General features: G+C 47.6%; 1 protein-coding gene across 1 annotated transcript; it reads left to right on the top strand.

The window, feature by feature from the left end:
• Positions 1-149: 149 nt before the first annotated feature.
• Positions 150-13,900, top strand: WDR73 (WD repeat domain 73). Its single transcript, XM_060097448.1, has 8 exons — positions 150-230; positions 762-829; positions 1,138-1,226; positions 3,668-3,756; positions 4,386-4,450; positions 10,176-10,340; positions 10,674-11,033; positions 12,144-13,900. The coding sequence occupies exons 1-8, from the start codon at positions 190-192 to the stop codon at positions 12,377-12,379; spliced, it is 1,113 nt and encodes a 370-aa protein (XP_059953431.1). The 5' UTR covers positions 150-189; the 3' UTR covers positions 12,380-13,900.
• Positions 13,901-14,220: the final 320 nt, after the last annotated feature.

Below are 14,220 nucleotides of genomic sequence, written 5' to 3'. Positions count from 1 at the left end.
CCAGGAGAGTTTATCCGGAGAATCCCGGACACAGCTAGCTAAGGGTACTGCAAGTCCGCGGCGGCGCTAGGGCACCTCTAAGGCCCCGCCCCCGGGTCAGACCAGGCCGCGCCCCACTCCTCGCGAGAGGGCCGCCCTTGCCCAGGAAGGTTCAGAGGCGGAAGTGGGGTACCGGAAGCGACAGTTGCCATGGAGCCTGCGGAGGACTGGCTGGTGGAATCCTTGCGCTTGTAAATCGTGTGGGCTTGGGACGTGGAATCCGGGCCCGGAGCTGGCTTGGGGGCGGACGGGCGCGGCGTGGAGCACGCAGGGAACCCGCGGCATGTGGGGCGGGACCTGTACGGAGGACTCCGCCTGGGCCTCGGCTCCCGCAGCTGGGAAATGGCACCTTCCTGTGTGCGCAAATTGTGTGAAGTACTAGTAGGGGCAGTGCTTGTGGAGGATAATAATAACATAAGTGACTATTTATTTTGCGCCAGGCTCTGAGTTAAACCTTAAAGATTATCTCGATTCCTCACATCAACCTTGGGAAGTCTGAGTACTCTAAGGATTTCCATTTTGCAGATGAGGACGAGACTCAGGGAAATTGTGACTGGCCTGCTCCCAGTCACACAGGGGATGAAATGTGTAACAAGACTTGATCCCAGTTCTGCCTGATTCCAGAGCCTGCGCCCCCAACTGCCGAACCATGCTAACATCTCAGATTCTTTAACAGCTGTAAAGTGCCGTGCATCGTGTGATGTTGTGTCCCTATCATGCAGGTACCAGGATTTCCATGCATTCGACCTCTCGGGAGCCACTCGAGTCCTTGAATGGATTGGTGACAAAGGTGATATGCCCTGCCTGGCCCTGAAGAACCACTCCTCAAGCTGGAACTCAGGAGCTCAGCCCAGAGGGACCCAACCCCTCTTCTGGGAGCTTGAGGGCCTCTTGGTCACTTGTAGCAATTTCATGGCCCATCAGCATTATATTTCTCTTATGAAGATCGAGATCTCTTCCATCCGTCAGTACAAGGCTGCATACCAATGGCAGAAGAGTTTATCTTTGCTTTGGAAGATTTGGCAGAGTGTCTGGACCCAGCCGTGGTCCAGAATCTTTCTAGCACTTTGTCACAGCTTATTCTGCTTCTTTTTCCAGGAATCTTGGTTGCTGGCTATGAAAGCCTGAAAAAAAATGAGATTCTTCATCTGATATTACCTCTCAGACTTTCTGTAAAAGAAAACCAGGTAACTTGAAATATTTATGCTGAGTATATGTGTCTACTTCTACTCATTTATTAAATCTTTATGGAGCTCCTATTGTCTACTAAATATTGTCCTGGATACTAGAAAGAGAGAACCTGTAAGCCCTGGGCCTGCCCTTATAGTCTAATAAAGGGAGGCAAATGTGCACAGAGGTAAGTTGTACAGAAAGTCCTGTGATTTACAGAGGGCTCCTAGAGCAAGAAGTCAATTATACTTTATCAAGAATAGATTTAGGGGGGATTCCCTGGTGGTCCAGTGGTTAAGACGCCACACTTCCACTGCAGGGGGCCCGGGTTCGATCCCTGGTCGGGGAACCAAGATCCCATAAGCCGTGCCACACGGCCGAAAAAAAAAAAAAAACATTTAGGGAGCAATTAGAGTATGAAGTGTGGTTGAAACCTTAGAATGGTTAAGATCACCTAGGATGAATGTGTAGTATATAAAGAATAAGAGGAGAAGATGGCTAAAGACAGAACCTCAGGGAGAACATTTAAGAAATGGGTAGAGGAAGATGATGAACCCACAAGGAGTACTGAGAAAGAATAGTCCTTGAAGTAGGAGCTCAGAAAAGGCCAGTGATCCAGAAGCCAAGAGATAAGAATGTGTCATGAAGAGTTGATAGCTGCCTAATGTTGCTATAAAATCACTCAGGCTCATTGGCTAGATCAGTCCTGCCTTTATTGCCCTTGGGTAAATTTCCTTCCTAATGTTCTTGATCTTCCTCATCCCTACCCCTCAAGCTGAGTCAGGAGCTCACCAAAATTGAGCCTTGATGAGAGACCTGATTTACCTCCCACCTCACCCCTGGCATTCCCTCTGTTCTCTTGTGGCCACCTCCTCTTCCCCTGCCTCTGGTTCCTCACGTGGAGAGAGTAGAGTCTAGTGGCTAAGAGCATGGACTTCGGTTAGACAGACTTGGGTTCAGATGTATAACATAACCCCTGTGACCTTAGAAAAGTTGCTTAAGCTTCCTATGCCTTGGCTTTGTCATTTTAGAACAGGGATAATTATACTGCCTAGGTCAGAGGGCGGTTGTAAGAATTCAACGTGATAAAGTAAAGCACTAAACGGTGGCTGACACAGTGAGCACTGGATAATTGGCAGTTGTATTTTTTTAAATTATTTTATTTTATTTATTTATTTGGCCGCTTTGGGTCTTTGGTGCTGCGTGGGCTTTCTCTAGTTGTGGTGAGCAGGGGCTACTCTTCGTTGCGGCCTGCGGGCTTCTCAGTGCGGTGGCTTCTCTTGTTTGCGGAGCATGGGCTCTAGGCGCACGGGCTTCAGTAGTTGTGGCTCGTGGGCTCTAGAGCAGAGGCTCAGTAGTTGTGGTGCACAGGCTCAGTTGCTCTGCGGCATGTGGGATCTTCCCAGACCAGGGATTGAACCCGTGTCCCCTGCATTAGCAGGTGGATTCTTCTTTTTTTTTTTTTAATACCATGCATTTTCTTTTTTTCTTTATTTTTTAAAATTTTATTTACTTTTGGTTGCTTTGGGTCTTCATTGTGGTACACGGGCTTCTCATTGCGGTGACTTCTGTTGTTGCAGAGCACGGGCTCTAGGCATGTGGGCTTCAGTAGTTGTGGAGCACAGGCTCAGTAGTTGTGGCTCGCGGGCTCTAGAGCACAGGCTCAGTAGTTGTGGTGCACGGGCTTAGTTGCTCTGCGGCATGTGGGATCTTCCCGGACCAGGGCTCGAACCCGTGTCCCCTACATTGGCAGGTGGATTCTTAACCACTAGCATGTGGATTCTTAACCACTGAGCCACCAGGGAAGTCCTGGCAGTTGTATTTTTTTTTTTTTTTTTTTTTTTGCGGTATGCGGGCCTCTCACTGTTGTGGCCTCCCCCGTTGCGGAGCACAGGCTCCGGACGCGCAGGCTCCGGACGCGCAGGCTCAGCGGCCATGGCTCACGGGCCCAGCCGCTCCGCGGCATATGGGATCCTCCCAGACCGGGGCACGAACCCGTATCCCCTGCATCGGCAGGTGGACTCTCAACCACTTGCGCCACCAGGGAGGCCCTGGCAGTTGTATTTTTATTGCTGGAAGAACCCACCTAACTTCCAGTGCGAGGTGTGGGGAGGAATGGGGCTGTGTTAGTTGGCTGATACATTCCACCTTTCTCTGTTAAGCCTCTGTGAGTGGCTCCTCTAAGAAGGCTTGGAATATAACACTTGTGCTGTGGTGAAAGGTTAGAAGAAAGGTTTTGGATGTGCAGGAAAGAAAGGAAGCTATCTGTGTAAGCAGCTGAGACCAACATTTGCAAATAATAGCACCCTGAGGCCCTGCCCAGAGAAGCATCATTGCCACCTGAGCGGCTTGCGTGGCTTCCTGCCAGGCTGGGATATGGCTCCTTACCTAGAACTTGTCTGAAACATTCCTTTGGAGAGCGGTCCCCTATCTGATTGGCCACCCCTTTGTATTTTAGGGCTTATTCCCTGAAAGAGATTTCAAAGTACGCCATGGAGGATTTTCAGACAGGTCTGTCTTTGATCTGAAGTATGTGCCAGACACCAGGTATGGTCAGCTCTGTGACCCAGACCTTCCATTCAGGATGGAGTGGCTGGAACTTAAGGGGTATCCTGTATTTTTATCACCACCCCTCCCCATCCCACCTCAGCACAGGGGCACATGGGAGGGCGTGTGCACACACAGATCTGGAATACAAAGAAACCAGTGCTCGGTGGCTTTACGGTCCCTCACAGACCTCTTGACTATGGTAACCCACAGATTGCTGGTGTTGCTCTAGGGAATAGATACAAAGTAGAAGGGATGCTCTTAGCTTCTCAGAGAGCTGGTGGTGGGTAGTTGGGGCTAATAGCTCAGTTGTCAGAGGCCAGGGCCTCTGGGTGAGGGTTCTGTGTTCAGGCTCCCTGCTGGGTCCTCTGGCACACGTCATGCCACGTGGAAGCCAGGGCTCAGTCCCATGACTCTGTGAGCTATGGACCTGTCCCTAAAGGGGAACAAGCCTGCTCCTCCTCTGTTAAATGAGGGTGACTGATCTTGATGACCCCTCCCTGCGTAAGGTCTCCTGATACGGGGAGTGTAGGAATCCCAAGCTGAGTGGGCTGGAGAGGGAGAGGCTGAGGGCTGTGTGCGTGAGCTCCCCACTGTCTGGGCTGAGATTTCCTATCCATCCTGAATAGGTTGCTGGTGACCAGTGGCCTTCCCGGTTGTTACCTGCAGGTGTGGCAGGTTGCGGAGGACAGCGGTAAGTGACTTTGACTCGGCGGGGTTGGGTTTGTAGGAAAGCCTGTTACTCTCACACCCCGAATCCCTAATCTGAGCCAGTTAAGAAACAGACTCAGAGCCAGTGGGAATTAAAATGCAGTATCTACTGGGACTTCCCTGGCGGTCCAGTGGTTAAGACTCTGTGCTTCCACTGCAGGGTTCAGTCCCTGGTCGGGGAGATAAGATCCCACATGCCACATGGTGTGGCCAAAAAAATTTTTTTTAAATGCAGTATCTACTTGAATGCAGCAAAGGTGAATTAGCAGCCGCAGCAGTGCACACAAGCCCCAGGTGGAGCTTCCTAGAGCTTGCTTCAGGCATTGAGTTTACCAGCCCAGCCAGAGGCAGAGCACCGGGTGAACCTCGGGCCTCTCCCGCCCCAGGCAGGGGCAGAGCGAGGGCAGCAGGGAGGTCACCTCTCACGGCAGGCATTGCTGCTCTCAGGGAGGGAAAGCAGTGAGTGAGCACAAGGCTGGGCTGACCAGTCTCCCACTCAGAAATGTCACTCTGCTGCCCAACGGGAGCAGGAAAGTTGGGAAAGGCGCAGGAAGCGTTCGTCCTGTTCCTCTGGGAGTCGGGGGAGTTCCCTCATAGTATCCCCTCCAGCAGGAGGTTGGCGGTTCCCCTGTCAGGCAGGCACCGGAGCCTGCAGCCCTGATCCAGCCCCTGCCATCCCTCCTTGGGTTAGAGCATTGATGACCAGCGTGGAAGCGGGCCTCAGAGGCAAAGGCAGCCGCTCTTGGAACTGCCCCTTGGCCTGTGTGGTCCTCTGCCTCGCTTGGATGCTTCCCAGAAACCTGTAGCAGCTGTTGGCTTCTCCCCAAGCTTCACTGCTGCAGGAAGGTGGTTCTGGTCCTCATTTGGTTTTTGAGGTCACTGACCCTGTGGACTTTCCTTTGTTGTTTCTTCCTTGTCACTTGTCTTATGCTGTAGCTTCCAGGTGTGTGTATATACTTATTTGTAGTTATGATTGTTTATTTTTTCATAGTTTTATTGAAAGTCACCCATTTTAAGTATACAGTTCAGTGATTTTTTTTTTTTTTTTTTCTTTTTGCGGTATGCGGGCCTCTCACTGTTGTGGCCTCTCCCGTTGCGGAGCACAGGCTCCAGATGCGCAGGCCCAGCGGCCATGGCTCACGGGCCCAGCCGCTCCGCGGCATACGGGATCCTCCCAGATCGGGGCACGAACCCGTATCCCCTGCATCGGCAGGCGGACTCTCAACCACTGCGCCACCAAGGAGGCCCGATTTTTTTTTTTTTTAGTAAATTTAACAAGTTGTGCAACTATAATCAGTTTTAGGATATTTTCATGATCCCAGTAAGATCCATCATGCCAATTACTATTAACCCCCATGCCCACACCCTGCCCCAGGCGACCACTAATCTGCTTTCTGTCTCTATGATAGATTGGCCTTTTCTGGATATTTCATATCAATGGAATCATACAACATGTGGTCTCTTGTACCTGGCTTCGTTCACTGAGCATAGTACTTTTGAGGTCCACCATGTCATACAATGTCATAACGTGTATCAGCAGTTTGTTCCTTTTTATGGCTGAACAGTATTCCATTTATGGATGTATCACATTGGTCTATCTGTTCACCAGTTGATGGATCTGATTTTTGGTTATTAGGAATAATGCTGCTAAGAACATTCATGTACAAGTCTCTGTGGACATATGTCTTCATATGTCTTGGATAGACATTAGGAATAAAATTGCTGGATCATGTGGTAAACTTATGTTTGATTTTTTAAGAAACTCCCAAACTCTTTTCCAGAATGGCTTCATCATTTACATTCCCACCAGCAGTGTATGAGGGTTTCTGTTTCTCCATGTCCTCACCAACATTTGTTATTATCTGTCTTTTTTATTAAAGCTGTCCTAATGGATGTGAAATTGTATATCATGTGGCTTTCATTTGCAATTCCTTAATGACTAATAATGTTGAGCATCTTTTTATATGCTTATTAGCCATTCGTGTATCTTTGGTAAAATGCCTATTCAAATCTTCCTAAGGGTGTTTTGTTGTTATTTTTTTTCCCCCTAGCAGGCTGAGATAACATGCTGTCACAGGCCCTTTGATATTCCAGTTTTACTGTACATTTTAAAAGATACTTGTTCGGATTAGTTAACAATCTATAAGATGTAACAGTAATATTAATGAGTGTATATTATATTCCAGTCACTGTACTAATCACTTTCCATGTGTGATCTCATTAAATTCTCATAAGTCTGAGAACAAACTCTTTCCCAGAGAGGCTAACTTGTTCAAAGTCACAAAGATGGTTGCAGAACCAAGACTTAAATCTAGTCTGACTTCAGAGTCTGCTTATAACTCTGCCTGGTGGTAACTATAGTTAGATAATAATAATTGATCTCAGTATAGTATGTAGGGGCTCTGAAAAAAAGGTCATAGCGTATTTACTGACTGGCAACATAGTCTGTGCCACCATTTTGCTTAGATCTGGTTCCTGGAAGTAAGATCTACTTATGAAAGGGCACATAATAGTAATAATAATAATAATTATTATTATTACTGTTATTTGTAACAGTAGCTAACATTTCATCATTTAGTCGTTATTCATTGTGTGCTTCCAGTGTGTCAAGCATTGGGCAAGGTTCTGGGGATATAACAGCAAGCACTCACACTCCTTGCTTTCTTGGTGCTTATATTTTATCAAATATTTTGCCCACTTTTTGATTGGCTGTTTTGTCTTTATTGATTTGTCAGAGTTCTTTGTACATTCTAGATACCTGTTATTTATCAGATATATGTTTTGCTAATATTTTCTCCCTGTCTTTTCATTTTCTTAATAGTGTCCTTTGAAGCATAAAAGTTTTAAATTTTGATGAGGTCCATTTTAATAATAAAACAGTGTCATATCTAAGAAATCTTTACTTAATCCATAGATTTTCCCCAATGTTTTTTTTTCCAAAAGTTTTATTGTTTTAGCTCCAACATTTAAGTCTGTGATCTCTTTAGAGTTAACTTTTGTGTATGGTAGGTATGAGGGAAGGGTCCAAGTTCATCTTTTTGCATGTGAATGTCTGGTTGTCCCAGCACCATTTGTCAAAAAGCCTGGCCTTTCTCCACTGACCTGCCTTGGTGCCTTTGGTGAAAATTGGTTGATCGTGAATATAAGGATTTATTTATGGACTCTCCGTTCGGTTCCAGTGATCTCTTTGTCTATCCTTATGTCAGTAACTTATAGTTGTTTTTTATCTTTCCCTAAAAATAGGCTGCGTTGGGCAGCAGTGGTTTAAAGATGAGGGGGGCGCCTTGGAGCTCTTTTGTCCTGACAGTGCCTGGGGTACCAGGTGCCATATAGAACCTGTAGCCCTAGGCCCAGGAGAGCTAGGCCCAAGGAGACTTGCTCTGACACTCATATGAGAGTAGGAAATCAGACAGTTACCTTCCCTTGGATATTAGTGCAGAATATTCCAGAATCTGGAGAAGGCTGGCAAGCTGTTTTCCTAGACGCCTAAAAATGTAGCATTATTTTGGTGAATTTTCCAAGGTCCAGGTTTGACCCACAGCTTTGGTATCTCAGAAACCTGATTCTGTCAGCACACCCAGAACAAATCTAATCTGTTACTAGGGGCAGACGCACTCACCAGACTCACAGGACTGCTGTATAAACCAGAACGCAGATTTATTAGTTTATAATGAAAAAATAAGTATCCCTAAAAGTGGAATATTCCAAATCCTTATTCTTTTCCTATAGAAGACCTAACCTAATCAAAGCCTGCATGGTAAACATAACCATAACAAGAGGAATCAGCTCTGAGGCTTCCAAATGATGTTTTCATAAGCTCTCTTAGGCAGAGGGTATAGAACTTGTGAAGGCTTGGCTCTCCAGGCCCCTGGAGGGAGGGCCTGTGGCCTCTCCTCTCAGCTCTGGGGCTGAGGAGTCCACTGAGAAGGTCTTTAGGTGGAGACATACCTAACAGCCTCAGCTGAATGTCTCCTGCAGCCTCTACTTTGAAGTTAACCTCAGTCTGGAGTGGCTCTCTCTGCCGTGGACGGGCCCCAGCATTTTCTTAGCCTTTGTGGCTGAACAGCCCCCTCTCATGGCCACCACTTTTCCTTTCGACGTGGTAATACGTTAGCTCAGAACTGCAGGTCTGGAGCCATTCTGACTCCTTAAGGAGTGTGCCTACTGCAGCTCCGACCCGTTCTGTTGGTTTAATCTTCAGACAGCCTTCTTTCTTTTATTGCCCAGTTCTTGGAGGTGCCTCACTGCATCTTTTGCTTTGATTTTGTAGTAGTTTTTCTCTTCATTTGGCTAGTTGGTGTGGATTTCCTAAAGGGGGCATTTTAACACTGACAAGAGAGGGGATGAGGAGGAACCTGCATTGCTTTCCTGTTGTAACTACAGAGCACAACTCTCCAGTCAGGAGCTCTGAAGCCTTTGTTTTCTACTGCATCTTTGAAATAGGTCTTTGAAGGCTTTCCCTTGACCTCCTCCTTCCCCGCCGTCAGGGGACAAATCACATCTGAGAACCAGCCCTGGCTCAGAGCAGCAGGTCCTGGGGAATCTGTTCCAGGCTCCTCAGTCTTTGGAAAGGGAAGAGGGAGCCGCTTAAGTGGGGCCCGGGGGAGTGAGGCAAGCTGTGCTGGGCTGGTTTGAATCACAGCCTCACTGGCACTCCCCGGAGACACACGGTCCTGAAGCTCAGCTGTTGTGTCTGCTCCGACCTCCGCGGCTCCTAGGGTAGAGCAGTTGCGTTCAAAAAGTGTAGACGAAGTGCACTGAGAGTCTGTGGCTTGGGGAGCAGGACTCAAGGGGCCTCTGCATCCTAGCCCAGTCTGGCCGCACCTTCTGTGACTCCTTGTATGTGAACTGTCTCCAGGGAACTGACTGCCACGTGCTCGCTTGATAAGCCGTGTTACTGTTCCTTCTCTCGTCCGTCCCTTCCTCATCCTCTTACCTATCCTCTAGAATTTAAAAATACATAGATCTCCATTTTCTTCAGAGAATGTGAAACCAAACAGTGAGCTCCCTCTTGGAGCAAGAAAATATAAAATGGAAAATATGCATCTCCCTTTAAGTAGTTTGTACAGCAAACTACTTGTTCTGAAGTATGTTATAAATGGAGAATGCAGAGATGGGAACCTGTCTGCTGTCGAAGCAGACTGAGGTGAACAAAGCTAAAATTTGATTTAACCTGAGGGCAAGTATGTCTCTTTAATGTTCAGTGTAAAAAAGATGTGGACTTTCTTGCCCTGTTTGTTTGAAGACAAAGACATCTGTGTTATAACCTTGACCTGTTAGGATTTGGCCAGTTGCTTGAGGTCATGGGACATGTTTTTGAAGAAATAATATTACTTCATGAACTCCGTTCCTGTTATTTTCAGTTAAGGTGTAAACAACATCATCGGTGTGTTCTTTCCTTTTCTCTTCCTTTATTTGTTCTCCACAAAACTATAAAAAGCCAGAACTGCTTAGGAGGTTTTGAGATGGCTGCTGTGTGATTCATTGTCTCTCATTTGCGAAACAGTTCATAAGACAAATTATAGAGAAACTACAGTGCTTCTGACAGTTTCCAAAAAGTAAACACAATGCACAGTGATGATGTCTCCGCATCCTCTCTCGCCAGCCGTGAGCCCCTGTCTCCCCTGACCTTCTGGCAGGCCTTCACCATGGAATGTTTCAAACCTGCATTAACATTCTTTACTTCAGCTGCTTCCATCTTCCCCCAGATGTCATTAAGGCTGTCAGCACCATTGATGTGTGCGAGAAGGAGGGGCGCCTCTGGCCCAGGGTGGCCATCTTCTCTTCTGCGGCGCCCAGGGTCCTCCACGGGGCCAGGCTCAGCAGTCTGAAGGTGGTGGATCTGGAATCACAGAAGACCACATACAGCTCAGGTACCACAGCCCCTTGCCGGCTCCTCCCAGCCCCACCCAGCCATGCTGGAAACAGAATCCAACCCTGTGTGCCAGCTGCTGGGGAAACGAGATGAGTGAGAGGCAAGGCCAGGCCTTGGGGGCCCCTGTTCTGGGGCTGGGGAAGGCAGTCCCGGGACCGGCACCCAACCAGCTGGGCGGACCGTGTGAGATGAGAAGGCTGCAGGACGTGGTTCGCTCGGCCGGGGGCTAGTGGGGAGCTGCCCAGAGGAAGGGGCTTGGACCAGCCAACGGCGCCAAACTGCTGGACCCATCTGACTATAGCCACTTTTCTCCTCTCGCCCCGCCTTCCAGGTATCAGTGACGGCGAGTTGCTGAGTAGCCTGCAGGTCCTGGACGCAGACACCTTTGCCTTCTGCTGCACCTCGGGCCGCCTGGGGCTTGTAGACACCCGCCAGAAGTGGACCCCGTCAGAGAACCTCAGGCCCGGCTCTGGGTCCGCTGGAGGGAGGTGGTGTGCAGAAGCTGGGGGCCGGGGCCCTGGGCCCAGCATTGCCAGCCTTGGCTCGGACGGGCAGCTCTGTCTTCTTGACCCCCGGGATCTCTGCCAGCCGGTGAGCTTGGTCCAGTGCCCAGTGTCCACGCCTAGCCCTGACCCAGAGCTGCTGCGAGTGACTTGGGCTCCAGGCCTGGACAACTGCTTGGCCATCTCAGGTACTGCTGAGAGGATTTTGTGTCTGTCACTTGATCTCTCTGTTCCGGGGACTCTTGGGTGCTCAGGAAGGAGCCCGTAGTCCCGTAGTAAATCTGGCCCCAGAAGTTAAAAGTTGCTCACAGAAAAGCTCCAAATTAGCTCTCCAGGTTCTTCAGTGGCGGCCCTTCCACATCCTGGCTACCAGACTTCCCCACGTTGGTAGCAGGCCTTTCCTGTCCCAGCAGGAATTCGTTTCTGAGGTTGGTGGAGAGGCTGCGGGTGTTAAGACACTAGGACAGCCACGGGCTGCACCAGGGAGAGGCGATAGGGTCTCAGCGGTGCTGCTCAGTCTACTCGCTCTTAGAATTACAGCAAGCTAGCTAGGTCAGCAGGCTCCTGGGTCTGGCCCGGCAGTATCTAGTTGAATGAGGGTGTGTAATGAGGTATCTGAAAGCCGATGGCAGGATCCTCTGATGGGGGGAGAGGTGGAAAGAATAGTTGAGAGAGCAGGAGAGGGTCCTTGGTCATGGCAGGATCCAGAAAGAGCAGAAGAGCAGAACCAGGCTTGGGTACTTCTCTCTAAAGGCTTCTCTTTCCCCCATCAAGTAGGAGACAAGGCTGTCTGCTGAGAGAGACTCACATGTGGTGGGATTAGAATTGGGGGCAAGTGGAAGAGGTTTGAAAAGTCTCTAAAGCCTCCGTTTCTTGGGGGAAATAATAGTACCTACTTCATACAGTTGTGAGGGTTAAAAGAGAGAATGCAAGATTAGCCTCGGGTCTGGCATGTGATAGATGGACAACAGATGCTTATTGTTATATGCTCCGTGGAGTCATCAGCCGCCAACATTGACGGCAGATGTTACATGCCCTTCAGTTGGCCTTTAATTTTATTTATTTATTTTTTTGGCTGCACCGCGCAGCTTGTGGGATCTTAGTTCCCCAACCAGGGATAGAACCTGCACCCTCAGCAGTGAAAGCGCAGAGTCCAAACCACTGGACCGCCAAGGAATTCCCTCGGTTGGCCTTTAAGTATCTTGTGGCTCTTTGATTCCTCATCCTCTAGCCTGTTTTGGTTCCGTAGAGGATTCAGAGATTCAGCGTCAATGCTCGCTTTTCTTGTTCTTCCTCAGGTTTTGATGGGACGGTCCAGGTCTATGATGTCACATCTTGGGGTGGAATGGGGTGCCAAGTAGAACCTCTCTTCACTCACAAAGGTCACATCTTCCTAGACGGCAATGGGATGGACACTGCTCCACAGGTCACCACCCACACCTGGCACCCCTGCAAACCGAGGACTTTGTTGTCTGCAGCAAGTGATGCCTCTCTGCACGTATGGGACTGGGTGGACCTCCATGCTGCCCGCTGACTCCAGCATCTTTCCGCCCAGGCCCTAGGAAGCTGCTGTGTAGCAAGGATATTGATTCTGGATTCAAGTGACCACAGAGCCCTGTTACCAGCTGGGTGGCCGTGGGCAAGTTAACCAGCCTCTAGTCCCAGTTTCTTTATTTGTAGAATGAGACTGGTAATAACTACCTGGCAGGACTGTTGGGAAAGTTAGAAGTAAAATATTTTAAAATAACTGGTAAGCAGACTTCCCTGGTGGCACAGTGGTTAAGACTCCATGCTCCCAATGCAGGGGGCCCGGGTTCGATCCCTGGTCAGGGAACTAGATCCCACATGCATGCTGCAACTAAGAGTTCGTGTGCCACAACTAAGGAGCCCACCTGCCACAACTAAGACCCAGCACAACCAAATAAAAAATAAAAAATAATAATAACTGGTAGGATGCATGGCACAATAAATATTTGGTAGCTACTCTTAGATCTGGGAGCCCCATTTCCCCCAAGTGTAAAATGGCAGCGTTTTACCCCTGTCTGCATTCACAATATCATGGAATCTGAAGAGCCAACGAATGTAAACCGGTTTTGTGAACTTTTTTAAAGAAGTGAAAATGTATAGTGACAGATAACCATGAAAAAGTCAACCCCAGTAGCAATGAAGGAAATAGCAATTAAAATAAGATTATGCCATTTTTATCTACTAAGTTGCCAAATTTTACAGGAGGTTACATGGTACACAATTCAGAAGGTACTGAGGAGCAGCTTGGTTCTTTATCCCAGTTGTATGATGTACCATTGTTCAGTTGAACTATAATTTATATATCCAGGCTTCTGTTATGTGGCAATTAAAATTTTCTAATCCTTTGAAATTGCAAGTAGTGTGTACAACTTTTGTATCCATAAACAGTATGTCTGTAGAATACATTTCTAAGAATAAAACTGCTAAGGCAGAGGATGTGAGCATTTTTCAATTTTATAAATACCGTCAAAGTGCCCTCCATAGAGATTGTGCCACTTTATGACTGCAACGATGATGATCGGTCTGATCCTCTTACCTCACCACCACTCTCCTTAGTGGCTTTTTGACTTTGCCAGTCTGATAAATGAAAAATCATTATTTGTACTTTTAGTCTGCATTATTATTTAGTCTGCATTATTTAGTCTACATTATTTGTACTTTTTCTCTTATGTGTGAAGTTGAGACTCTTCACATATTTAAAAGTTTGGGGGCAGCTGTTTTTAAAGGTGGTAACAGCTAGGGTGGGGAGCTAGGCATTCTCATCAGTACCACCTGCAGCTGGCGTTCAGGCAGAGACTGGCCACCCTCCTCTCAGGCGGTTCTCACTGGAACACGGCCTTCACCAGGGTGATGCTTTCCAACCCCTGCCCCCCTGGGGAGTAGGCCCAAAGGACATTTCTTTTTGGTGGCCTGTAGCAAATATGAAAGTGTACCTGCATGTGATTCCTCACTGTCACATTTGTTAAAGGATTTTCAGCAATTTTCTTGTTGAAATTATTTGATTACTAGTCACAGTTTGGGCTCTGGTTTTTTAAAAAAATAGCTTTATTAAAAAAAATAATTAAAAAAATTTTTTTAAATAAAAAAATAGCTTTATTGAGATATAATTCACATACCATACAATTCACCCATTTAAAATGTACAATTTAATGGGTTTTGGCATCCTACTTGATTAGTTTTTAAAGATTATGGTAAGATATATCTAACAATTTGCCATTTCCCCCATTTTTAAGTGTACAACTCAGTGGCATTAATTACATTCACAATGTTGCATGACCAGCACCACTATTTATTTCCAAAACTTTTCATCACCCCAAACAAACTGACTGTTGTGGGCTCTGGTTTTTT

Source organism: Mesoplodon densirostris, chromosome 4, assembly GCF_025265405.1.
Source record: "Mesoplodon densirostris isolate mMesDen1 chromosome 4, mMesDen1 primary haplotype, whole genome shotgun sequence".
NCBI classification, from domain to species: Eukaryota; Metazoa; Chordata; class Mammalia; order Artiodactyla; family Ziphiidae; genus Mesoplodon; species Mesoplodon densirostris.
This window is presented reverse-complemented; position numbering and strand designations above follow the sequence as displayed.

What these genes read in the sequence shown, in the direction of transcription:
- WDR73 (XM_060097448.1), top strand. Translation starts at nt 190, where the DNA reads ATGGAGCCTGCGGAGGACTGGCTGGTGGAATCCTTGCGCTT. An exon ending in CTGGTGGAATCCTTGCGCTT is followed by an intron (nt 231 to 761) that starts GTAAATCGTGTG and finishes CCTATCATGCAG; the next exon opens with GTACCAGGATTTCCATGCAT. An exon ending in GCAGGTTGCGGAGGACAGCG is followed by an intron (nt 4,451 to 10,175) that starts GTAAGTGACTTT and finishes ATCTTCCCCCAG; the next exon opens with ATGTCATTAAGGCTGTCAGC.